The sequence below is a fragment of the Fibroporia radiculosa genome, assembly GCF_000313525.1.
Source record: "Fibroporia radiculosa TFFH 294 genomic supercontigs, scaffold15163, whole genome shotgun sequence".
NCBI lineage: Eukaryota > Fungi > Basidiomycota > Agaricomycetes > Polyporales > Fibroporiaceae > Fibroporia > Fibroporia radiculosa.
The window spans coordinates 24,427-48,991 of record NW_012133487.1 but is presented as its reverse complement, the minus strand read 5'-3'; the positions used below and the strand labels follow the sequence as shown (position 1 = coordinate 48,991).

The 24,565-nt window shown below is 51.7% G+C and overlaps 8 protein-coding genes across 8 annotated transcripts; 2 read left to right on the top strand and 6 right to left on the bottom strand.

Moving 5' to 3' along the window:
• Window positions 1-1,385: 1,385 nt before the first annotated feature.
• On the bottom strand, window positions 1,386-2,671 carry FIBRA_07660 (uncharacterized protein; the record flags this gene model as incomplete). The annotated part of the gene is made up of 4 exons (XM_012329334.1): window positions 1,386-1,669; window positions 1,719-1,782; window positions 1,838-2,466; window positions 2,521-2,671. 4 exons carry the CDS (start codon window positions 2,669-2,671, stop codon window positions 1,386-1,388), a joined length of 1,128 nt encoding a protein of 375 aa, XP_012184724.1.
• Window positions 2,672-4,359: 1,688 nt separating this feature from the next.
• FIBRA_07659 (uncharacterized protein) lies at window positions 4,360-5,636 on the bottom strand (the record flags this gene model as incomplete). Its single annotated transcript, XM_012329333.1, has 5 exons — window positions 4,360-4,527; window positions 4,595-4,779; window positions 4,924-5,381; window positions 5,445-5,520; window positions 5,570-5,636. 5 exons carry the CDS (start codon window positions 5,634-5,636, stop codon window positions 4,360-4,362), a joined length of 954 nt encoding a protein of 317 aa, XP_012184723.1.
• Window positions 5,637-6,280: 644 nt separating this feature from the next.
• Window positions 6,281-6,837, top strand: FIBRA_07658 (uncharacterized protein; the record flags this gene model as incomplete). The annotated part of the gene is made up of 3 exons (XM_012329332.1): window positions 6,281-6,421; window positions 6,482-6,727; window positions 6,784-6,837. The coding sequence occupies 3 exons, from the start codon at window positions 6,281-6,283 to the stop codon at window positions 6,835-6,837; spliced, it is 441 nt and encodes a 146-aa protein (XP_012184722.1).
• Window positions 6,838-8,537: 1,700 nt separating this feature from the next.
• Window positions 8,538-10,694, bottom strand: FIBRA_07657 (uncharacterized protein; the record flags this gene model as incomplete). The annotated part of the gene is made up of 11 exons (XM_012329331.1): window positions 8,538-8,689; window positions 8,770-8,889; window positions 8,947-8,995; window positions 9,051-9,131; window positions 9,192-9,331; window positions 9,389-9,415; window positions 9,475-9,563; window positions 9,617-9,908; window positions 9,965-10,255; window positions 10,319-10,435; window positions 10,487-10,694. 11 exons carry the CDS (start codon window positions 10,692-10,694, stop codon window positions 8,538-8,540), a joined length of 1,566 nt encoding a protein of 521 aa, XP_012184721.1.
• An 881-nt stretch (window positions 10,695-11,575) lies between these two features.
• On the bottom strand, window positions 11,576-13,781 carry FIBRA_07656 (uncharacterized protein; the record flags this gene model as incomplete). The annotated part of the gene is made up of 11 exons (XM_012329330.1): window positions 11,576-11,721; window positions 11,779-11,898; window positions 11,948-11,996; window positions 12,054-12,134; window positions 12,186-12,325; window positions 12,380-12,406; window positions 12,462-12,550; window positions 12,613-12,904; window positions 12,963-13,253; window positions 13,311-13,427; window positions 13,484-13,781. 11 exons carry the CDS (start codon window positions 13,779-13,781, stop codon window positions 11,576-11,578), a joined length of 1,650 nt encoding a protein of 549 aa, XP_012184720.1.
• Window positions 13,782-14,265: 484 nt separating this feature from the next.
• Window positions 14,266-17,810, top strand: FIBRA_07655 (uncharacterized protein; the record flags this gene model as incomplete). Its single annotated transcript, XM_012329329.1, has 7 exons — window positions 14,266-14,418; window positions 14,466-14,585; window positions 14,639-15,176; window positions 15,406-15,473; window positions 15,524-15,709; window positions 15,765-15,807; window positions 17,656-17,810. The coding sequence occupies 7 exons, from the start codon at window positions 14,266-14,268 to the stop codon at window positions 17,808-17,810; spliced, it is 1,263 nt and encodes a 420-aa protein (XP_012184719.1).
• An 844-nt stretch (window positions 17,811-18,654) lies between these two features.
• Window positions 18,655-22,421, bottom strand: FIBRA_07654 (uncharacterized protein; the record flags this gene model as incomplete). Its single annotated transcript, XM_012329328.1, has 15 exons — window positions 18,655-18,738; window positions 18,796-18,892; window positions 18,946-19,022; window positions 19,080-19,215; window positions 19,272-19,452; window positions 19,507-19,639; window positions 19,695-19,798; window positions 19,859-19,998; window positions 20,055-20,372; window positions 20,429-20,509; window positions 20,567-20,873; window positions 20,932-21,712; window positions 21,764-21,896; window positions 21,949-22,036; window positions 22,091-22,421. 15 exons carry the CDS (start codon window positions 22,419-22,421, stop codon window positions 18,655-18,657), a joined length of 2,991 nt encoding a protein of 996 aa, XP_012184718.1.
• A 611-nt stretch (window positions 22,422-23,032) lies between these two features.
• On the bottom strand, window positions 23,033-24,448 carry FIBRA_07653 (uncharacterized protein; the record flags this gene model as incomplete). Its single annotated transcript, XM_012329327.1, has 9 exons — window positions 23,033-23,140; window positions 23,221-23,307; window positions 23,365-23,420; window positions 23,482-23,557; window positions 23,618-23,808; window positions 23,865-23,938; window positions 24,000-24,035; window positions 24,098-24,264; window positions 24,323-24,448. The coding sequence occupies 9 exons, from the start codon at window positions 24,446-24,448 to the stop codon at window positions 23,033-23,035; spliced, it is 921 nt and encodes a 306-aa protein (XP_012184717.1).
• Window positions 24,449-24,565: the final 117 nt, after the last annotated feature.

The following is a 24,565-nucleotide window of genomic DNA, read 5'->3' as shown; positions in this document are numbered from 1 at the left end:
ACGACATCACCCACGACGAGTCGGTTGAGGCTCACAAAGAGGAGCAAGCAATTGAGGCCGCTGCGAAGGGAGAAGATGCTGAAAACGAAGCTGATGCGGGTGACAATGGAGATACCCCGGAGGACGATGCTAAGCCGGATGGTAAGGGAAAGAAAACTGGTGGAGGATGAGAAGCGAGAGACGGGGAGCGTGAAGTGGGCAATCTACAATACCTATCTCAAGGCATCGTACGTGCTTTTAGCCACCGTGTATGCCCAGGTCGCTGACTATCTCCATCGGCTCTTACTGGACGTGGGTTATTTTGCTTGCTCTGAGCTCATCATTTGGGACAATGAGCTTAGAATCATCACCTATTTTGAGCATCCTCTCAAACGTGACTTGCCTCCTGACAACAGCGATAATGACTAATTGACTTGAAAAATTCGGAATATATACTGATCTCCATGTTCCTCAAATTTGAGCTGTCCCATGAAAAGTTGCCTTCATATGCTGTATTTGTTTGGTACTTCTGCTGGACCGACATGGAGATCACACCTGTATGCTACAGGAATTATCAATGTTTTTTGAAGCGATGGGACATGCATATTATGGGCCAGGCGACGTGGAAAGCTACTAAGGGTGTAAGCACAGGAGGAGACCACGCTGGTGAGTATATTTTCTCTGGCAGTGCATAATCAGCGTTTGACGCCAGATACTGCCTGCGACTTGCTCAACGACAACAGGAAGTCTATCAATCTACAGAACCTCAGTCTGGATATACTTGTGTCATATCTTCGCCTGACAGCCCTCTTTACCGCTTCTCGTTCTTGCTGCCTAGTTGGTGGATATGCTGCACTTCAGCTTTTCTGGCGACAAGGAGTTCGGAGTGCCCATGAGATTCCAAGACCTTGCGGAACTGCAGAGTTTGAGCTTGATCTGGATAAAGTCGACAGAACGAAACCCCAAAGATGCAATCAACGGAAGTTATTATCAGTCGGACCACAGCTCGTGTTCACACTGGCCTGCATCAACGTCAACATCACTCAAACTGCCCCATTGACTCGTTCCTCAGCTTCCTATATTTGTACTGAAAGCTTCAGGCTTATTCCCTCCGGCTTCCCACTTCCAAGAACGGTGGTTCTCAACAGCTGCGACTACCCAACTCCCGACAGTAGGGCCATTGCTTCCAATCTCTTGTAATTCTTTTCGGACGTCTTCGACAGCCCTCTCTACATCGCACAATTGACGGGTCAATTATTGAGTGCGACAGCGGGATCAAGATGACATCGTGCAATTAAAGGCAGATTCCAAGATAAGGGCGAGTACCAATACAGTAAATGGGACAAAGGTTGACTAAGACTCATCTGTATCTTACAAATCCAAGAATGCCACTAATTACAACGGATCTACAGACCATTGCGTACCTTGTAGTCTTTCCCTGCAACATCTGCTCCTCTAATTGCGTTGAACACGATCTCTTCGGTAATTACCCTGTCCATATTCCAGATCGTCTCGTTCGGCGCGCATGCGAGAGCTGCCACCCGTCTCAACTCTTCATCGGTGGCATTTTCGATGCCTAAATCGGCGAGCGTTGTAGGGAGCCCGACGGAGACCATCAACGAGATGTAGCGGTCCATCTCGGATGTGGGAGCACCGTCGAGGATGAGCTGACAGACTGTACCAAAGGCGACTGCGAGACGCATCAGCGAGGTTAGTGGTTCTGAAAGGGGAATCTTAACCTTTCTCCCCGTGCATCTTAGTATGCAGGGTATGGTTATCAATGGCGGTTAGGCCATTGTGAATCTACAAGCAAGCATCGGTGAGATATCTAACTAGCCTAAACGCGGTAAATCCTCACAGCATGTGCCGCAGCGAGGCCACCAGACTCGAAGCCTAGGCCAGAGAGAAGAGTATTCGCCTCCACGACCGCTTCAAACGCTGGAGTGACCGCCTTTGCCTTGTTCGCCTCTACCGCCTGGCGACCGTACTTGAACAGGATCTCCTCGCACTTTGCGCCAATCGCTGAAGCAACCTCTGTTGGAAGTCCTCCGCCAAAGTTCGGACTATTCCGCGCGGCCTTGGCTTCGAGGTTTGTTGCAAGCGCATCGCCGATGCCTGACGCGAGGAAGCGTGCGGGAGCTTGGACGACGACGCTCGTGTCGACGAGGACGACGGAAGGATTGTTCGAGTAGAATCGGTAGTTCTCGAATTCACCGTTCGGTCGGTAAAGGACAGAAAGGGCAGAGCAAGGTGCGTCGGTCGATGCAGTCGTCGGCAGCACGGCGACCTTTAGCCCCAGGTCGTCTGCAATCGCCTTAGCGCTATCGATGGTCTTGCCGCCGCCGAGCGCGATGATGAAGTCGACCGACTTCTCCTTGCCGAGCGCACCGAGACGGGAAATCTCGTCCTTCGATGCCTCGCCGCCAAAGATGCCTCGCGTCACCTTGAAGTTTGCTACTTCGAGCGCGGTCGTGAGCTCCTTGCCAGCTGTCGTACAATACTATGAGCGTATGTAAAACCAACGCACAATAAGGAACACACCAATCTTATAAACAAGGTCATCGGAAAGCAGCAGCGGTGCGGCTCCGAAGGACGAGAGGTATTTCGGCGCGTTATGGATCGCGGATGGTCCCTGGATATACTTGGAGGGTGATTGAAAGAGCTTCTCGGTGACGCGATTCGGGTTGGGCATATTGTACTTGTTGTGGGGGTTCACAAGTGGGTGTTGAGACGCAGCGCAGGATGGGCAAGATATACGACATTGCCTGTGAGAACAGCGTTCTGGAGCGGCCCGGGTCAGCTGCTACTTCAACGTTCGGGAAAGCCACTCACGGAAGAGATATAGGAGCCTCGGCTCGTGTTCTTGCCTCGGCCAATGGTTGAGGCATAGTACCTAGCCCGGATTGTTATACATCTACGCTCTGGAGCAAGCCAACTTGACAATGCTGGTTGGGGATGTGTTGTACGCTAGACCTGGAACCGCAAAGTTGAAGGCCGAGATGCGAGCCGTGTTGGTAGTTGATAGGCGATTACAGTGCTCGACCAGCGAGAGGACTGGCCCTGCTCCGCGGACACGTCCGACGTCATTCGCAATTGATTCCGTTCCGAAAATGACCATAAAGAGACTCACAGCTGACCCGCACTTGAATTGCGCAGGCCGTCCGGTGGGCCGGCAGGGCGTCCAGCTGACAATCGCTGCCTCTATCTGATGCGCGGGCGGCGGGGAGTAGATTGCACTGTGCAGTCCAGCAGTCGACCGCCTCATGACTGGACAATGCGCTGAAGGATTCTGGCCATGTCTCTTTTCAAATGCTCGAGATGCTCCTCAGATGAGGGCATGACAAGGGCGGCCCAACAGCACCGCTTGCAGGAGATGTAGATAGTGAGGCTGCTAGTCATTAAGCTCACACAGTTTCGGGGAATGATTCACTCACTCAATGGTGATGCATGTACCGATCCAGGTGGCGGCACAGGCTATCACGTCGACATCTTCCAGGACGAGGACAGTTGGGCCTTTGATATATGCACTTAGTCGCCTCGCAACGGTCATCTTGTCATGATAGATGGACATACGACGAGTTGATCGCACCAAAATTATGATAAGAATTAGACGAGAACACCTGAGCAGATACTCTCACAAGCCAAGCATGACGACGATCACCTGCGAACGCTCAAGAAAGTGCCAGCGACGAGTGAACATACTGCAATTGCTGGTGAAGACAAGAGAAAGCACATAGGGGAGGCTTAGAGCGAGCATGCACACATGGATAGGCCCATTAGCTACAGGACGGGAGATGATTGTTAGCTCAAACGTTCGCTGTCGTTGTCGGTGGCAAGGTGCCAGCTGATTCAGTTGATGAAGACACCCTATTTTGTATATCAATAGCGATATGACGGGTCAAGCAGCTCCGAAGCCAAAGGGACTCTCGCGGTTGCTTGCTCCGAGCGGTCGTGGTGGCAGAACACCATGATGTAACTCATATAATGCATGTACACCCAGATCGGTTCTCTCATATGCATCCTTCTCTAGCACATGATGCACGAGCGTAATTGACCATCGGCGGAAGGAAATGAACGCCGACGACGCGCGAGAAGGGGTCAGCGTGGACCAAGTGGTTCAAGATCTTAATAATCTTCGCGAAACACGCAATCACCGCTGGCAAATGACACGGCGCGAAGAGAATGAGGTATAACAGACGTAAGAAAGATGTTCCATCATAACACCGAACTCACCGGAACACACTGGAACTGTCGTGGGCAGAGGGCTGGCTCCAGTACAGAAACCACCAATTCAGTCACCAATTCAGATGAACAGGAAGTTCAACGAATGCAATAAAAATACAATACACACAGATGTTGCCGAATGTTTCATACCGCTCCTTACTGCCTCCCATATTCGTGCTCGTGGCCCACGATGACGCCAACAGCATACGGGACGAACATTCCAAGAACGATGAGCAGGATTCGGGTTTTGTCCCCGAGGTCTTCCGACTGCCCGTACACAGACACGGGGCGTAGGACCGTGGCGACGTAGAGAAACGTGCCTCCCTGGTAAAACACAGACGCCCCAATCGGCTTCTCGTTCTTGACACGCGGAGCATGACAAACAACGCACCGAGAAGAGAAGGGCAACTGCTGCCCACCGACTTTCACCGCTTCCTCCAAGGTAAGAAAGAAATGCATATGATGCAAGTGTGCCAGTGGGTGTGGCAACGCTAAAGGCGGCGATGTGTTTCTTGCATTCTTTTCGCGAAAGAGAGGTAGAAAGCAGGGAAGTTGTCAGCGCGAGTGCGGTCGGAGCTGGATATCATGGCAGATCGACACAGTTTACAATGACAGGAAATATTTTCCCCAGGAACAAGTTGATGGCAGCACGCATGCCGCGGCAGAGACTCGGTCATCAGCTCTCGTTTGTTGCCGTTTGGTAAGAGAATGATAGCAGACCTTTATGGATTGCGAGAGCAAAAAAGACGACAAGAGAGAGGTTGGAAGGTGCGGCCGAATCCGATGCAACAGAGCCCGAAGAAGTGTCGGATAGAGCAGAAGAACCAAGCGCCAGCCCGTCTGCGAGCGCATGCATGACGAGCCCGAGTGTGAGGGGATACGCGCGCGTCTTGCCTGAGATGTCTCGGGGTTGAGTAGTCGCAGTGGTCCGAGCAGCCTGGGATTCAATACCCTCGGTGGACTCTAGCTCCCCCAGCTCGACTTCGAATTCGACGGCAGAAGACTTGGGCACATGAGACGGCGAGGAGGGAAGCTGGGAAACACGTGTGTCGTGTGCGTGTGTGGAGTGCAGCTGTTCGACGACGAGCATGAACGTGAAGCCTGTTAGGAGGGAGAGTGCCACAGCAGACGTCGGCAACTCGGACGGCAGACTGGCTGCAGCCAGTGTCTCGATACCTCTGCCGGGAGCGTCAGCTCGTTGAGTTGAGCACTGAGCAGTGCGCGGAGGCGATGCCACTTACTCGGGAATGATGATGCCCAGTGCTGCGCCGAGCAGCAGACCCGTGCCGAAGACCGACAATCTTGCCAAGGCCGACTCTGAGGAGTTTGGTAAGACCGCAAACGCGTGTTTCAAAGTAATGCTCACTGGAGAATGTGAAGAAGAGCGGGAGCATTCCAACAGCAAAGGATGCAGCACCGAGAAGGACTGACATAGCGCAGATCCTAAGAAATTCAGGCATCGTGCAGTCAGCTGGACCGTCCAGACTCCAGAATCCTCCAGGGATGAGAGGGAGGCGTCGGGGGGAACAACCTTGCGGGGACAGTACTCAGCCGTGGGCCGTGGCCGCGTCCGGGCCTGGTCACGTGCATGCGCCGCGGCGAGGGCGGGGCCCTGCAGGGCCGCGCGCGGGATAGGCGCAGGCCCGATCATGGGACTCTGCGCGGCCGAGATGGACGACAACGAACAACAGTCAATGACCAGCCACTGAACGCACAGCCTTACGCTCTTTCACTTCCGTGCATGAACCTCGCGCAGGAAGAAAATTCGCAAATGAAGCGGGAAGGCGCATGGCTGTGGAGGATATTCGGCCGAGGCCAGAAGAGAGGCGTGCAGAAGGCTGGCGAAATTTGGAGGAGGCGGCGAGCGGTGGCCGCCCTCACCCTGATGTGATTTCCGAACGGCCCCGTGCTACGTAAGTGGCAGTTGACCGTCAGCTCGATTGATCGCTTTGCCGCAGTGGCTGTTGCCTCTCCCAATATAAATATGGAGCTCGCTTGCGCCCTCTCTCCAGTGGCCTTCGTTACAACCCTCAGGCGCATCCAATCCTATCTCCTTCTGCCTTAATCCTCACCAGCCATGTTCTCTTCCTTCAAGTCCCTCCTCGTCCTTGGCTGTGTCGCCGCCTCCGCTGTTGCGCAGCAAATCGCCATCGCCATCCCAGCCACCAATGACACCGTGAGCGCGGGGAGTAATATCACTGTCCAGGTGATCAAACCTGTATGTTTTCTTCGTCTTGTCCATCCACAGCGTGTGTTGCTGAAGCTTCCTTCCTCGAAGGACTCTCTCACTGGCTCGACTGAGGTTGGCATTGCAATCTCCCTCAAGTCATGCGCGTCATATCCTGGTGGCTGCGCCGTCGTCGATATTTCTCAAGCACTCGGTGACATTCTTTACACCGGCTTGTACGATCCTGAATATCGTTCGGGCGAATGGTACCCCTTCCAAAATTTCACCGTTCAGGTCCCGAGTGGTTTCCCCTCGGGCCAGGCGGCGTTGGGCGTAACTCAGCTTGCACTCGTTGGTGTAAGCATTCCTTGTTGGTAATCTCTTCTCTGGGTTGTTGATCACATTTTGCATAGGCGGGCCCTTACCCCTATACGCAAGTCACCAACCAAACCATCAACGTTGCTTGAAAACGAGTATCTACGGACTTCATACGGACTTCACACGGACTGCTTACGCCGGGTTATATGGACGTTCGTAATGGGCTACGCAATAGTCGTCTCGATTCACTGACATGGATTCGTGTCCTTGCTCATGATCAATATCGTCGCATCACAATCCCTTCAGTCTTTCAGGTACTCTACGGACTTTTTGTAGTATAATGTCATTCTGTAGTGTCTTGCTCCTAGTGCATAAAAACAATCAAGACTGGCTTTCATGTTCATAACACTTCCTGCTCGACGTATGCAATTATACGGTGTGGGAGACGACGACGGAGGCTCCTCCCATGGCACTCAGACTATGACGAGCCTGGTTACATAATTGCAGCTATGGACGGACGTGTGTAATTTAAGCCCACTACGTGATCGTATGATAATTTTAGGTCACCCCACAAGCAGTGTAGCCCTGGAGCCAAAACGGTATCACGACTTACCAACGACTCATAGCCATGATTCCAGGAGTTCCACCACCCCATGTATCCATGCTGCCGTCCATGGCTCCCCGCTCAACCATCTATCACTCGGCCAACTATTACTCGGCTCATGGCTCTCACCTGATATTTACTCCAAACTCTATGCGGGAGCCGGCAGTAGATCGCAGGAGACTGTGCTATGTACACAATATCCACTCAGGCTGGCCCAGAGCAAGCTCGGGCCCGCTGGCGACATCTATAACAGAGCCCAGAGCATAACGTATACGTCTGTGAAGATGACCAGTGAGGGACACAGAGCCTTGCCCGAGTGAAGATTATATTGAATCCCAGAAGTCACGGAGGGAGTCTGCATATGATTGGTCTTTGGAACACTAAAGCAGGCCGGACTTGTACGAGCCATATGATATCGTCGCCTCGGGACCAGTCGATGGCTCTGATTGACCATACGCTGCGCTCCGACTGGCTCCCCAACATTCCCGTAGAACGTCAAAAAAGACCCGAGCAGAACAGGCCCGTGTACTTACATACATGTGCGCGCGCGTACGCACCTTCTCAATAACACGTTTGCTACGTCCATCTCAGGTCGACTATAACTCCCTACTAATTGGCTCATCGCCGAGCCAAAGTGGGGCCCGGGACAATGTCATTTCCGGTCGTCTCTTGCCTAAAGTCAATTGGGAATTCCAGTCACTGAATACTTCCATGGTAAAGCTTACGATACCTACACGTTTTCCTGCGAACCAGGTTCACAACGGCGTCGGCTAGAGCGGTCGACCTTTCACCCTTTTTCGCAATGTAGCATCGTATATGGCATACGAGCTATAGCGTACAGTGTTCGATAGTAGAGCCAGCGTGCGGAGCGGGTCCTTTTGCGATGGGCAGCACCGCGCGTAAACCTTGCGTTCTCGAAAGCTAGGGGCAAGGATCTCGCTCAAGTTCAATTAAGCAAGCCTTGTGGTCAGTGTTTGAGACTGCAAGGGTCGCCAGCGTTAGTGCAAGGCAGCGATCCGCCCGTCGCAAAGCATCGGTGCCCGCTGGTTAACACGAGGCAACCACGCTGCACATGCTGCGAGGATGTCATCGAGCTATTGCGATGCGATCGTGCGCCCATGTGCAATGTCAATTTATTATCTGATCATTAGGTATGCACTTAATAGACTTTTATATTTAAAAATAGGCGATCATCGTGGTCGACCACCGGCTGCAGGGCTCAAATTAGTTGGTGCCCCAAACACGCTATTCAGGCGGGGATTGCTCATGATCTCGGCGATGCTTCGCCTCTTCCGCATTACGTTGTATGCCAAGTTGGACCTCCTTCTCCCAATCGGTACCTAACCATACGACTGCGTACTCGCCAAGACCTACGATGAGAAGGGCTACCACCTGGCCTGCAGTATGGATGAAGAATTTCGAAAACGAGGCGTTAGAAATGGGTTGCCAACATTGAAGGAGGCGAACGATGGCGTACCGATCCACAAGCCTTGTAGCCCGAGATTTATCCGTTGATACAAGGCTAGAGTCATGCCCATTGGCAGCGCGAGCACGTAGTACGCCACGAGGTTGAATATTGCACCGAGATGTTGGCGGCCTGTTCATGTATCTCCTCGAGTCTACATGAGCCCGCACTCGTAAGTTCAAAACCCACCTTGGCCGCGGAGAACACCCCCGCATGAACCCGCTAAACCATCCCAAATCTAGTGAAGCTTGTGAGCGCAGGTCATGGATATGGGCACGGAATTGCGATAGTACCTGGAACGAGGCAACCAGCGGCATAACCTTGCTCACGAGTGCCACGACAGCTTCGTCGTCACTGACTAGATATCCGAAGACCTAATCAAAGTATCATGTTAGTGCGATGGGCACGATTTCGAATGTAAGGGGTACACGCACATTCCTAGTTGCCGTCAAGACGACCATAATGAACAGCCCTACAACAACACTTAAGGCCGCGGCAACATGGCTAGCCTGCTTAGCTCCTCGTGCATTTCTAGCACCAATCAAATTACCAACGCGCGTGGATGCAGCCACACCTGTTCGAGCAACGTTTCATATGAACGTGCGAGCTTCAAGCTAAAATATCACCTTACCAATACCGAACGGGATCGTGTTCAGGACTAAGGCGTGCGGATACACGATTGGTGAAGCAGCTTATGAGCACATGCGAGGGACGCACTCTGGTCTGCCGTCATTATGACGGATTGCGCAGCGAGGGGTAGTGAGCCCAGATGTCCCGCCACCAGGGCGACAATCTCAAACGCAGCCCTAACGCGTCTTTCATTTAATTGTGTACGAGCATGCGTAATGATCCGACCCACCATTCTGTTCCGACCATGAAAATCCCAGGTATAGCGAGCTTGAGGAAGCGTACGCAGCTTCCAATATCAAAAACTATCTCTAGATATAGGCGGGACCAGGTCTGATTTCGGTGATGGGTCGGAGAGAAGTATGTATAAATTCCGAGGAAGATGAAACAGAGCCAGAACGTGATTGAAATGGCGGCGGGAGCGCCTAGTAGTCTCATGGAAGTGAAATGCACCAGATACACATTAAGGGCTAAGTTGATGGGCGCAACTAATATCAGGATATAGGTTGGTGCACTCATTATACCTGCATTCAATATGTAAGGAGCGATAGTCATCAGAATTCGAATATGAATAGCCGACCTTGACATTGGAGATACTTTTTCAAACTTTCAAAACCGATATATCCCGGCCCTCCTATGATCAGCACCGTCAAAAATTGCTGGACATCATCGCTTAGTTTCTTCTCTTGTCCGAGAACGCATAGCACGGGGGACATGAACGACCAGAGACAGGCGACCGGAATGAAAAGCATCCACAACAAAATCAAGCAACGTTGGAAGTGGATAGAGACCGTAGACCGATCCCCTCCCGTGAAGGCCTGCGATCCTAGAGTGTCCAGGGCAGTCGTACCGCCAAGCGCAACGCACCATCCTATTTGCATAACGGGTTAGTTGCGCATAACTTACAGAGTACATATGGACCTATCATACGTACCAACCATAGCCATCATGAAAGAAGACGCAGCCACTGATAGCTCATGTGGGCCGAGTCTGCCCACCACGAGGACGGACACCGTTTGAATGGAGTTCTGGAGGATGTACGAGAGCGTCACTGCCAGCTTGTAAGCACGAGGCTGGCCACAACTGCAATCGAGGGAGGTACCTGGAAGAGAATCGACAAAAAGGAGCCAAAAGAGGCTGGCAAACGTCTGAAGTTCGTTTTGCTGCCCCCCAAGCGCGCCTCCTAGCGCAGAATACGGAGCTGTCCGAGCTGTGTCTGTGTCATTTACAGAATCACCGTCTTCTACATAACCGCGCCCGGATAACAAGGGTCGCGTCTCGTTACTGTTTGGGGTGGTGTCAGTGCTCATGGGTCTGAAGCTTGGCTAGATGAATAGAACGAAACAAGAATATGAAGATTATACCGTCCTCCTGGGGTGACGGCGCTTCCAACGCGCTTGCAAGTGGTCCAGACCCCATGGAACCGGGATGTGGTACTTTCTTGACCGTTCTCGCAGCATCCAGATGCCATTGAATTGACCGCCGTGCATGCTGCAAGGGGCTGAGCTTTTGAATTTATTTTCGCTTCGGAGATACTCTCGAGAGCTGGTCGACCAAAAATGGACCAGTCTCTGCTCAGTGCTAGTGACATAGATACTTTTGGCATCCGGGCATCGAACTTTCGATCGAGCCTAGTCTCGGATGGCCCGACTAGCCTATAAGAGATATCGCATATTGAGTATTTTGTTTTACCACCTGGGATTATTGAATGAGAAGACAAACAAGTGAGAGTCATACGCTTACTTGCCTCAGGCTGGTGAAGTAGTGACCATTGGTGGCTACTGAGTCTCAACGAAGGCCCGAAGGGGACGCGGATTACATCAGGTTCGATCTAGGCCTGGACCCCTTCAGGCGCTCAACGTTGTTGGAACCCACTTCCACCCAATCAGAGAAAATAAATCCTACTAGGGGCTGGTTTGCGACACATCGGTTTAATGTCCTTCCGACCCAAAAATGTCCCCAACCACTTTCGTATTGAACCGATTGGATTTCGGTACCTGAGTGTCGGAAAACGGCGAAGAGTAATAAGTGGTGCCCTCAGACAGGAAATATAAGTATTCAGGAACCTCTCCATACGTACTGGTATTCCCATCCATGTATGTTTGATCAATACTACACCGTAAAGTAACAAAAGTCGTACATACCACTATCTACGTGTATGATACAAGTTTCGCGAATCCATCGTCCTACGTTACTGCAGGCCTTCGTGAATCCGTCGCCGTTTGGCTTCTTCTTGATTACGCTCGATACCTCGCTGGACTTCCATGTCCCAGTCGGTACCTAGCCATACTACACTATATTCTCCCAGACTGACAATAAATAATGCCACAACTTGTCCTATGCAGCGTTCATTCTTATCAGTAGTGTGACTAGTACAGGTCTGGAATGACATACCTAGCCACAAGCCTTGCAGGCCGAGATGTGTACGAGGGTGGAAAGCAACCGTAATTCCTAGTGGCAGTGCAAGCACGTAGTACGCTACGAGGTTGAAGATGGCGCCAAGGTGTTGACGCCCTACGATATGATTCAGTTACAAGATGCTAGGACGGGCGGCGGGACCCACCTTGGCCACGGAGAACGCCGCCGCAAGAGCCAGCAACCGCGTCCGCGATCTACGCAAAGGCTAGTTAGCGAACTTCCGAAAATTGAGGGATGGGAGATTACACCACCTGGAAGGAAGCCACAAACGGCATGACTTTGCTTACGAGGTCGACGACTGATCTGTCGTCGCTAAAGAGATAACCGAAGACCTATGTGCGCATGAACTTTAGCGGGAGGGAGTCAATTACAAATTGGCTTACATCCTTGGTGACGAGCATGACGGTCATGACGATGGACCCCACTATCACGCTTAGGAAGGCGGACGCATGGCTGGCCTGCCTTGCGGCCGCGGCTTTACGCGCGCCAATTAAATTGCCCACACGAGTGGATGCAGCGACGCCTGGAAGCGAGTCAATAATGTGACGTGTAAGCGGCCACAATGAGGGATGCGCACCAATACCAAAGGGAATTGTATTGAGGACTGGAAGATATCAGCACCGAATGGCCGCGATTGTACACGTGAAACGTCACCGAACTTTGATCAGTGGTCATAATGACGGACTGCGCGGCAAGCGGTAAGGGTCCTAGTCTTCCGGCAGCCAAAGCCACGATCTCGAAGGCGGCCCTGTAAGGATTCGCGTGCGCGTGAATCGGGAAGATCCATCAAGATGAGGGGAGGAATCCAACCATTCTGTCCCCACCATTAAAATACCGGGGATAGCGAGCTTGAGGAAATCAATACAGCTTCGGAGGTCGAATACGGTAGCAAGATGGACACCGGCCCATGTTTTGTTGCTGCGGTGAGTGGGCGAGTGATAGGCAACGAGCACGAGGAGGGAGAAGCAGAGCCAGTAAGTAATCGAGATGGCAGTAGCTGATCCGAGCAGTCCGAGAGGCGTGTAGTGCACAAAGAAGACATTCAGCGCCAGGTTGACGGGGGCGACCATCAGCAGGACATATGTTGACGCCCGCATGATCCCTGACATCATCCCCCACATGAGTTACGACCACACTAGCAGGCGAGCTGAGTCACTAACCTTGGCACTGCAGATATTTCTTGACGCTCTCAAACCCGATGTACCCCGGCGCGCCGACAATGAGAACGCGCAGGAAACGCTGTACGTCGTAGCTCAGACGTGGCTCCTGCCCAAGCGCGAGCAGCACGGGCTCGATGAAGGCCCAGAGAAAGGCGACGGGGACGAAAAGTAGCCATAGCAGGACCAGACAACGCTGCAGATGGATCGAGACCGACGGGCGGTCGCCCCCAGTGAACGCCTGCGAGCCCAGCGTGTCGAGTGCGGTAGTCCCGCCGAGCGCAACGCACCAACCTGCAAGAGTCCGTTCAGGGCATAGTCTCGGATCCAAGCGGCGGTCGAGACACATACCGACCATGGCGAGCATTAGCGCGAATGCCGCGGCAGAGAGCTCGTCTGGGCCGAGGCGGCCAGCGACGAGGACGGCGGTAGTTTGGATGGAGTTTTGGAGGACATACGACAAAATGACTGCAAACGCACTTGTTATTATCGTTATTATCGTCAGCGGCGAGAGAGGGACGCACTCGGGACAGAGTCGACGAGGATGGATGAGATGAGGCCGCCGAACGCGTGGGGCCGAATTGCCGGATCGGGCAGCGCGGTGGCGGACAATGTTGGCGAGAGGCCACAGACCGTCGTGCTCGTCGTTGACGACGATGACGGGCTCGCGTCGCCTGCCGTCTTTGCGAGCAGCGGCTGCGTCTCGTCCGGGTGCTCTGTTGCGGAAGACGGACCCATGTTGCGCGAGGGAAGGTACGAAGAATCTCCACGAATCTCGCCTCCGTTCTTTTCTACCCGGAGCGGGCTCGTGTCCATCCTCATGTTGTTTCTCCAGCACTAGCACTTGATACCCTCCGGAATATGACACACCCGCGTCTGTGCGCACCGCAAGCTTCATCAGCTTCCCTGCTCTTTCGGCCTGCCGCCCAGTGCCTGGAGGTATGTTGCGAGCAGCCCGTCTGACACCATCGATTTTCTCTTGGAACCCCATCTTGTGTGACTGATGACCACAACACCAGCTTCAGCTTCTCGACATGAAATTTCTCAATTGATGATAAGACGTACACGCCCCCGACCATACGTCTCGGGATCATACCGTAAGATCTCCCCTTTGCATGTTTGTTTTTCCAATCTAATGACGATAGCGCCGCACATGCAGCTGTGTCACCGGTCATGGGGTAGGACATGCGTTATCTCCAGCGTTTCCCTGTGCTCTTCCGAGCCTCGTTCCCTTTCGCCATGATTTAAAGTCTCAGTTTTCTTCTCAGCCCCCAGCTTGCGGTCACCACTGCTCGTACCCACCACCATGAAGTTCGCGCCCTCTCTCCTGTCCCTCACTTCTCTCGCCATCATCGTCCTCGCACACGGTGACCACGATCATGACTCGCAGATGCCCCTAGACTACGTCAGGTTCCCTTACCAAGCCGTATACCCTGGCGATGATGAGGGCAAGTCCTTTGTACTGTATCCGTCTAGCACCTATTCGTCTAATACATCCTATCACAGTTACTGCAGACTCCGTCTTCTCCGGCATCACCACTTTTGCCAAGCTGCCTTGGGTCCAATGCCTCGGCAAGGATAGAGACGTGGCCTTCGACGTGGCTTTTATCGGGGCGCCTTTCGTACGTATGATCTTCTAGTAGAGCGCATGCCCGATAATCACGACAAAAAAAATCAAGGACACCGGGACATCTTATCGCCCGGGGGCTCGTTTCGGGCCTGCGGGCATTCGAGCCGGCTCCCGCCGCCTCACGTTGTATGGAGGCTACAACGTCCCCCTTGAGGTCAACCCCTTTTTATCAGGTCTGAAAATTGTCGACTGTGGCGACATCCCGGTTACTCCATACGACAACAAGTATGCCATCCAACAGATCGAGAATGGCCACAAGGAGCTATTGCACCGACGGACGTTCTCGCCCTTGGGCAACGACTCTCTTACCGGCCTCCCCCTCGAGCCTCTTTCCATTGACGGCAAGTCGCATCCCCGTGTCATCACACTTGGCGGCGACCATACAATCGTCCTTCCCCTCTTGCGTTCCATCTACAGCGCATACGGAGCGATCTCAGTCATTCATTTCGACAGTCATCTTGACACTTGGAAGCCCCAGGTCTTCGGCGGTGCGCCTTCCGACCAAGCGGCTATCAACCATGGCACATACTTCTACTGGGCGAGCCAGGAAGGTCTTATCAAGAACGGGTCATCCATTGCAAGTATCCGTATTCCTTTTTTTTGCGTTTCCCCTGCGCGTGTTCTTCCACCTTGATCCTAGTTGAGGTTCTTGATTGCAGCACGGCGCCATCCGTACAACACTGTCCGGCCCGGCGGACTACGCCAACGACGATGCATCTGGATTCCAGCGCATCGAGGCCCGCGAAATTGATACCATAGGCACGTTCCACTCCATCCTTTAATTGGCACCAGGTACTCACGCGGCCCTCTGCACAGGTACCGATGGAATCATCAGAAAGATCCGCGACACTGTAGGAGATATGCCGGTCTACCTCTCTATCGATGTGTGTTTTTCCGAGAGCAGCTGCGAGATGAAAATACTGAGGCTTCACAGATTGACTCCATCGATCCGGCATTTGCGCCTGCGACGGGCACCCCGGAGACAGGTGGATGGTCGACGCGCGAGCTGCGCACGATCCTCAGAGGACTGGACGGTCTGCACATCGTATCTGCTGATATCGTTGAAGTCGCCCCAGCATATGACACCAACGCCGAGCTGACCACCATGGCTGCCGCTGATGTGAGTGAATTACGGCGCGTTGGCCTATGACCTACTGATTCACCGCGGATGCTAGGTTCTATACGAAGTTCTGAGCGTCATGGCGAAGACTCCGCTAGGTAAGATTTCGGCATAAAATGTCGGGAAAGCCTCGGATGCTGTGGAGCAATTTAGTTCTGCTTGTTTTGCGTTCCGTTCATGTTAGTTCGTTGAAGTTCGCATCATGTGAAGTAACATCTGGCGACTCCGTCGCGAGCGCAGGGTTTCCCGTCTGTACTTATTCCGCCATTGTCATGTAGTGTGCAGATTGTATGTAATTGTTACGCCGGGCCGCCTCGTGTGCAATGCTGCGCTGATATGCTGGTGTGGATTGCGCGCGGATTAAACTGGAACGCTGAGATATCCTCGCCCAGGCTGGCTACACGTGTCAGCGCCGAGATGATGCATGATATGATCCTGATCTCCGGGCTGTGAACGAGGCGCGAAGAGCCTTCAATGCGATGCTTCCCGTAACTTTGTTTACTTACCTTCCTTTTCCGCTCAGCTCAATTCATGTGCGCCTCATCTCTTTCCAGGCGCCCAGAACTAATAATTGACCACTCGGGCGCATCTCGCGGGAGATTGAAAGCAAGCCCTTGCCCGATAGCTATTAGCAAATGCAGTTATAGCAAGTGTTTCTGATGTGGTTCTATCGCTCTCACGTTGCGCAATTTGCATCGCCTCGAGGCAGTTATCATGGTGCGTGCAATTCGAATCGAGCTTCATACATCCATATTCGACAGCTCAACGCCTCCGATTGGATTCACAGTTATGTTACAGCAAGTATCCGAGAATTCTGCAATCGTTCATCTTCGCTTGGCCCGCGTGCCAGAGCATGTTGGTGGGTGGCTAAGTTCTCAACTCCGAGTCATACATTCTACCAACCAGTGGCAGCAGACAGTTGTCCAAACTAATGGCTTGTGCTTGGGCGCATGTGTTCCCACTACTTACCGACCGTGTCCTCCTGTCATGACCATGACTTGCCTTGAGGCCCAGCAGGTCATCAGGTGGTTTCTGAAGTCGTCAGCGAGTCGGCACTATCCTTTCTTTCGCCTGGCGTACGTCTGTATAGCAAGACATGATCAACGATTTGACTCACCATTGTAAGTTTTTTCTCACTATACGCCATGACTACACTCCGCAGTGCTGCCCCGCGGGCCTGGAGCTGTCACCCACTAGTCACATCTGAATCCGGACGCAATGACCTACCCTTCTGGTGGTACTGAAGAGATACTCCTCCTATACGTTCAATTGGTAGGCCGAACAGAACTATCGTAGTTGATATTAGGCATTCACATGATATACCGCTATTGCGTTCGTGGGACCTAATTCCTCATCCTCATTTCTTCTTGTGTTCATTTACCCATATCCCGTAACAACCACAGGTCAACTGACAAGATGCTATGGAAGCAATTGGATGCCAATGGTCCGAGATGCCATGCGTTCAGCTGTACTGCGTCTCATCCAAGGACCTGAGCGATATCCAATCGCGCGTGCAATAACCAAGACCTGGAACATCTTCTGCTGCGCCTCGTGTGATGAACTATGTTTCTGCCACTGCCTTCTTTGTGTCCAAACGCCAGCAATTGCTAAAGCGAACTATCATGTGGAACAAAAGGGTCGCTTAACCGAATTACTTGTACATCTCTTCTATTTCACAGACTTTAGAATGATATCATCCTACAAATGGCGTACTATCAGGAGTCCGTCCTGGTGAGTTGATCCGTTAACCGAGCGCGCGAGCAGACTCATACTATGCATTTATCAGCCCATCGTAACCTACCCAATGCGCCCATGTGCCGTCCTCGGTTACGAAACTCTGGCCTTCACATTGAGATCAATCACATTAACGTCAGTCTCGCACTGCTGCCCTGGATCACGCGCAAGCTACTGCCTCAATTCCGCGAGAATCTGACATTCTGTGACAGAGCTTCTGACCGATGACTGCGAATTCCTCGTCATCTCTGAGCTAGAGTTCATACGGCCCCTCTATGTCCGTACCGAAGCCATCAGCGCTACCCGTACATTGTCTGCGCCTTACGCCGTTGTAATCATCTACCAATTGACCTATGACCAATCTTAGGCGTGACTCGGTGGTATAGTATAGGGCCCTTCACAAAGTCCCTGCGTGCTAAAGCCGCATATTATCGATGAACCATGGTATCATTTCCTTTTCCAACTCGGGGCTGGAGTCGACCCTTACGGTATCTCATGACGGTGTCGCGTATCATTCAGTTGGGCTTCAGGAGGATGGAACGACTGCATGGCTTATAGGTTCATTCTTCATTACAGCATGACCATTTCAGCTGGATATTTATTGTGCGCGATTTGGAAAACTTCTATTTGTATAGACATTTCAAAATACGAGAATTGCCGATCTGCAGTCCCGTGCATCGGATTATACCGTCCAATGCTTTAAGGGAGTACTCGATGATTTTCCATGCTGGACGCAATCAGCTTCTGGGTTGCTGGAGCTGGTCGTAGGCGAGTGCTGAGAATCGACACAACTTCAGATACCGAGAAGGGGTAACTGCCAACAGCGGATCAACTATAGAGATCTCGGTGGGGATCCCGGTAGTCGACTTCGACATATCGGGAAGCATATTGTCGGGCTAGGTTTGAATACGATCTCGTCACCCATGTGCCTGTCCTGATCATATCTCGCGGCTGATAGTTGACAGCTTATTTGTCGCGTACCAAATTCCGCTCCATACGGGTCACCTTGATGCGAGCCTGCCGCGTCCAACTCATCCACGTTAATTCAACAATGATAATCTGCGGAATATTGCCCAAAGTGTCTAACTGAAATGCTTCATCAATACAAAGGTGCTACAGACGACCAGGTGGAAACATAATCTATACCATTACAACATAAATCTCGGGTGGCTTCGCTACAGTGTGACACAACGACAATCAGACATCCCTAATCAAGAGAGATCAAACCCTGCATTAGAATTGATGGCTTGTAATAACTTTTCGCGCAGAACAGTTTCATTCTGGTAGCGCGGAAGCTACGGTCATGGATTCAACCTCGAATGAACGAAATGGATAGTGCATACTTCGCTTACCTTGAGTAAGTTGACACATGTGCTAGCAGTGGGTAGACGATTCTCGTCGGCGCCCGCATCCCTGATTGCAAAGTTCGGGACCAACGCTTCGAACCCGCTAAATACTCATTCAATATGTGTTGTTTGAGGGTATCACCGAATGATACGTACAGCAAAGGTGGTCGACTGCAACTTGTTGCAAACCGAAGTAAACCTCGTCGCTGTTCGTGATCGAACGAATTGACAACCTAGAATTGAATTGAGCGGCCAAGCAAGAAACTCCCCAAGGCGTCATCGCGGCTCACTTTCCAAAACAGCTCAATGGTAGTTTCGTGGTCATCGTAAAGTCCACCGTAGTTCGTATGTTGTCGAAGGTTCTCAAGGTCGACAGGGGCGTTCACGCCTCCTAACAAAATCTGGAGTTCCTGTTGGTTGAACATACTATGATACCCCATTGGTTAATTAATGCTGAGCTAGCGATACAAACGTCAACTCACCGCAACCACTTCGGATCAATCATTTCTGAGAGACCCTCAAAGAAAGCTTCGCTTTGGCGTTTGATTTGTTTACTCAGTCGGTAATGCGAGACAAGGTATATGTATTGCAACCGGTTCTCTTTCGACACCGCAATATTGCTTCCATTGGGAATCAACTCCACTGTTCGTGCTACACCGAACTCTACAAGGCGCAATCAGTTGACAATTTCTTACCGAAGTCGACGATCTATCGCACCTTCTTCCGCAGCAGTGAAGTTCAGGGACAGATCTTCTGGATCTCCAGTATAGTGCTTCAGGAAAAGGAGACCATTGTACAAATCGGGATCCAAAGACGCCAGATCGTCCAAAAAACTTTGCTTGCCAAGCCACTTGAACATAGGTGTCAATGCACGGTATCAAAGCACAATTCGACTGATGCCTAACCTTTGCGAGGAAGAAACCTGCAAACGCAACATCAATCAGAATGCCCTCGTATAACGCCTTTCCCAGTATCCGGCCGATGAACCGATACCAGTTGAGGCTATGACCTACACCATGGCACTCGTGGTATTAATTTCTCGGAATGTGTAAGGCACCACAAAACTCACGTTCTGTGGCCAATGAGTGAGGTGCGGGGTATAGCTCATTTTTCTTGTTCGCAAGCCACAAGCCTCGGTCTGTGTCGAATACTTCCTTGCATAGAGATGTTAAGAACTCCTTGAAAACACCTCCGCCGTCAATTCCTGCCCTATTGCCAGTAGAACAACCGTCATGCACTGCTCAGCACAAGGAACGGAGACGTACTCTTCATTCCCAAATTGGTCGATGAACGTGATAGCGATAGGGACATGTAAATCCACGTCCTGAAGCTTATCGAATCCATCTTGGGCGAGAGATGAGCGTCGAACTGTAACGCGATTGCGAGCACGAAATTCGTGCATATCTACACCGCGACTGCCCATGTCGTTGACAACGAAATGCCTGAAAATCGACACGCGAACTTCGAATGGAATGGCGAATGGAATATTATTGAGAATGCCGAGACGCGGCGACATGTATGCTATCTGTCGCTTGCTTAGCATGCGGGCGCCTTCGGGAACGGCGAGATTTCGCTCCTCGAGGCTAAGAAAATTTGGATTAGGGCATAGACAGTCCACGCAAAAGGAGGATGGACATACACAGCAGCTTGAACGAAAGTAGCCATATCCACCTGTGAGGTTACCAACCAATGCCCCGTAGGAGTGAATGGTCTTCTCGAGCTGATGGGAAAGGGTTATCAACAAGAGCAGGCAACGAGGTCACTGTGATAAACTTACTCTCTTACATGAATGGCTTGCAAGCATTTCGTGAGCTTCTCTCTCACGTCCTCCCATTTCAAGTAGCCAAGTCCGGGAACGCCGCCACGCTGAATGTTATTCGGATCCTCACGCCAGTAAAGGGCAAATGCGATGTTCAGGAGTTTGCGCGAGAAAGTCGTGAGCTCATCAACCGTTAGTGGATTTCGCGGTGCACTGTTGCTCATCCCACTCGAGAAGAACTCATCGTCACCCATCGTAAGCAGCGCCTGCGTGTAAAGGTCAACAAGGAAAAGCAACGGCGGCCACGCATCTGCACGATCAGAACCTGCGGTAAGATAATACGTCAGCTAAACGACATATGTAGCCCAAGCAGATGCACGCACTTGTTAGCCCGTTGGATTCATCGTCACGACCCAACGGCGAACTCCTCACGTAGAGGCGATATATTTCTCGCACTAGACCTCCTCCATTGAATGCCACTGCGGTCCCTAGCACCTTATCGCGTCTCGTTGGCCAAACAGTGGTAAGTGCAAAACAGAACGAGATGAGACTCAGCCTTGAAGTATGATGTTGAGCCGCAGTTAAGAGAATATTAAGGTGCTGGGGGGACGGTAGCGTTTGCAATCTCGTGCGTGTCCGCTTATCGAGCTCAGGCAACGGTGTGGACAGCTTCGCGGGCTCAAATGAGGTCACAATAGCCACCTTGGGTGTATCGTCATCTGAATCGTCTTCATCGGCCCAGTTCCGCGAAATTTCACGCTTATTCTCTGGTGGTTCTAGGGCATGAGTAGGGAGGTTGTTCATGAGGGCAGCGGTGAGCTGTAGATAGACCTCGAACGCAGCTGGCGTCAGCTTTGCATATCTTGGAGGAGTGAGGACTGCTAAATTAGCCAACAAGTGAATCTTTGACTCAGGAGGTGCCAGATAGGAACAATCGACGATATCAGATATCGATGTAGGCATGAGGTGTAGAGAGGTCAGGGGAAGGCGCGCAGACAGAGAAGTCAGCAAATGTAGAGGCAAACGGTTAGGGAGAAGCGGAATGGTGAGGACGTATACGAGCGCGTCCTCAAGGCATCGGCCTATAATATCAGATTTCGTAAATGGGGCTGTTATCAATTCTACTAAAGGCGGGAGGGAAGGCGATGTCTTGGCCTCAACCGGCTGGGAGACGACGGATGAGAATGCGCCGACTATGAGCGTATATTGACTTACAATTGCCGATACTGCTTTACCTATTGAACGGTAAAAATTGTGATTGAGTAGATACTGGAGATACTCGTCGGCAAAAGGACTACGGGACAGTAGAAGACAGAGGATGTTCAAGTGCGCTAGAGCATACTCGGATCTAAATAACGCGATCATGAAATTAGCTTGATTTGACTTAGAATTTCACTCACTGTGGCCATGTTGCTATTGATCGGAGAAGTAGATATGCAGTGCGCCGAAGGAGTACACGCCAGCTTGGTTCAGAATTAAACAAGACGTCTGGAGAGATGCGAGAGGATCAACTGAGACGATACGCAGTAGTTGAGTAAGTACCTTGTGCCTCATTCATTATCGCATTCGACCATGCCCCAAGAAGCTTCTCATCCGTGCCAATGAGCACAAGACATCTTAACCCGACAAGACTGGTTACGTCCTGCGCAAAAATGCGCCGGAGATCCTGCCTGACGGATCGCAACTGCAGGACACCCCTCCACCAAGCCTGAATTCTTGCAGCACTGTCTTGCCGACGTTTCTGATCGTGGCGCTGCGACCGCTGGGCCTTTGCCTGGAGGAGGATGTCTTCGTGACTCGAATGTGAGCGGTTTCCACCCAAGTTGATCTCCTTGCGTCGTCTGATATGTTCATCTCCAAATAATGGGATCATGTCTGTACAGAGAAAGGTGGCAGAGAGGATAATTAGATGAGTGGCGACGGACGGGTTCAGGCAATTCTTAAAGATACGCAATGCCCCCGGTCGGCACTATGGCAGAGGGAATGACGTAAGCCACGACGCGATTTGAGTCAGACGTCGTCTCTGCCGATTTTCAGATATCCTCCACGACGATGACTGGCACACACTCTATGACCATATATTTTCAATGCGGCGAGCTCAGGCCCATCCCTCTAAACATCCCGCAGTATATTCGCACCACGACGTGCCTCCATCTAGCCAGACATGCTATGTTATCTTGTCTGTAGGATACCTAGGTCATATATCCAGATACTGAGATATCCATCTTCTACGACGATGGACAGTCGCAATAGTGAGTGCGTTGAACACGCGCTCTGCATTGGGCTGATACAAGTGCAGGTAGCACCGACTCCTGCCCCACATTAGATCCGGTGTCATGACACTCCAGCGACACAGGAATCAAGCTGACTGGCAACGAAAAACTTGACAGCATCACAATTGTGGTCAAGCATTATAATCCCTAGAACTGTTTGTTGAATGGCAACGAATTGCTACTGCAGATATATTCATACAGACTTGAACGCTCAGATACTTGAAACCTGCTCCTCCATCCATTTCCACAATCGCTCACCAGTCTTCGGCTCAAGTGCATCTAGTCGTGCTTCACCAAGCCGTGCCCATGGTATGAGGTACTAAGCACACACAGCCAAATATCAGTGATTCATCTCCAAGTCGAGCAGCTACCTGACAACACGTAAGTGGCAAGACTGACCTTTCCGCTCATCTTGCTCGCATCTGGCGCAACACCGGCATACAACTGTGTCAATGCTCCTTTATCTGTTGGATAAAACAACAATTTCTGCGGATAGGCAGAGTCATAAGGAAACGCCAAGAACGCCTTGGACAGTAAACATACCGAGAGCACCTTCTGGACGGCACTCGCATTCCGGTTAAGATCCGAGTTGATGTTTCCTGTCGGATCAAAGGGCTTCAAAGGGTCTCGGTCTAATGCTAGCATATTTTCTGAACACACCTGGATTGACCGCGATTGAAACAATTCCCTGGTCCCTGTATCTTCTCGCCAGCTCGGCTGCGAATACAGTATCCCCCTACCATTCCATGCTCAGGTTGAACTCAAACGTTCGCGAATTAGGTGCGTAATCACCCACGTATTTGCTCATCTGATACAGTTCTTGTCTGCCCATCTTGACTCGTGTAGGGCCATCACAGAACGCCTCAAAGTTCAGAGGAGTAAAGATGTGGCCTAGAGACGAGGTAGTGACCACGCGTGCTTTCTCTTCGCATGACTGAGGGACTGCGAGGAGCGCTGGGAGGAGTAGCTGTGTGAAGTAAAAATGACCTGTTGAAGACGGCGTCATTGGGTTGTTCGAGTCAAATGGAAGCAGCTATGCATACCCAGGACGTTCACACCAAATTGCAGGTCGTACCCATCAGCGGTGAGATCTTCAAGTGGGGGAATCATAACACCACTAACACGGACGACATGAAGTTGAGCGCTCGCAATTAAGATCAAAAACAATTCCAACATACCCGCTGTTGAACAATACGTGCAAACGCGATTCTTTGCTTTGTGAAATCATCATCGTCAATGACCCGAAGGTCTGCGGACCAATAAACGAGACATGCACCTCAGGAACTCGGCCGCGGCTGTCTTGATCGCGCGCAAATCGGCCAAGTCGAGCTCCAAGAAGACGGCCTCCTTGCCCGTCTCTACCTTGAGCTCCGAAATGGCCTGCATAGCCCTCACTTTACTCCTCGACGCCATGTAGACCTTGGCGTTGTGGCTTAGCAGTGCCTGCCCATGTGCCACATCCCTGAGTTGTGGCAATGCAGACTTGTCTCACCGCGCGCACCTTGACCGTCTCCCTCCCGATCCCACTATTTCCACCGGTGACTATCATCACTTTTTCTGATAGATCTGGTATGTCCTTTGCGCTCCACTTTGCCTTTGGAGGGAAAGACTGGCTTAATATCGACATGGCCGGAAATCACGGATAAGGGATAAGGATTGAGGCCGGAATTGGAAGGGGTTAGGGGCTAGGGACGAGGGCGGAACGCGGATGACGGGGCAACGACAAACTCCGTAGTAGTTCAAG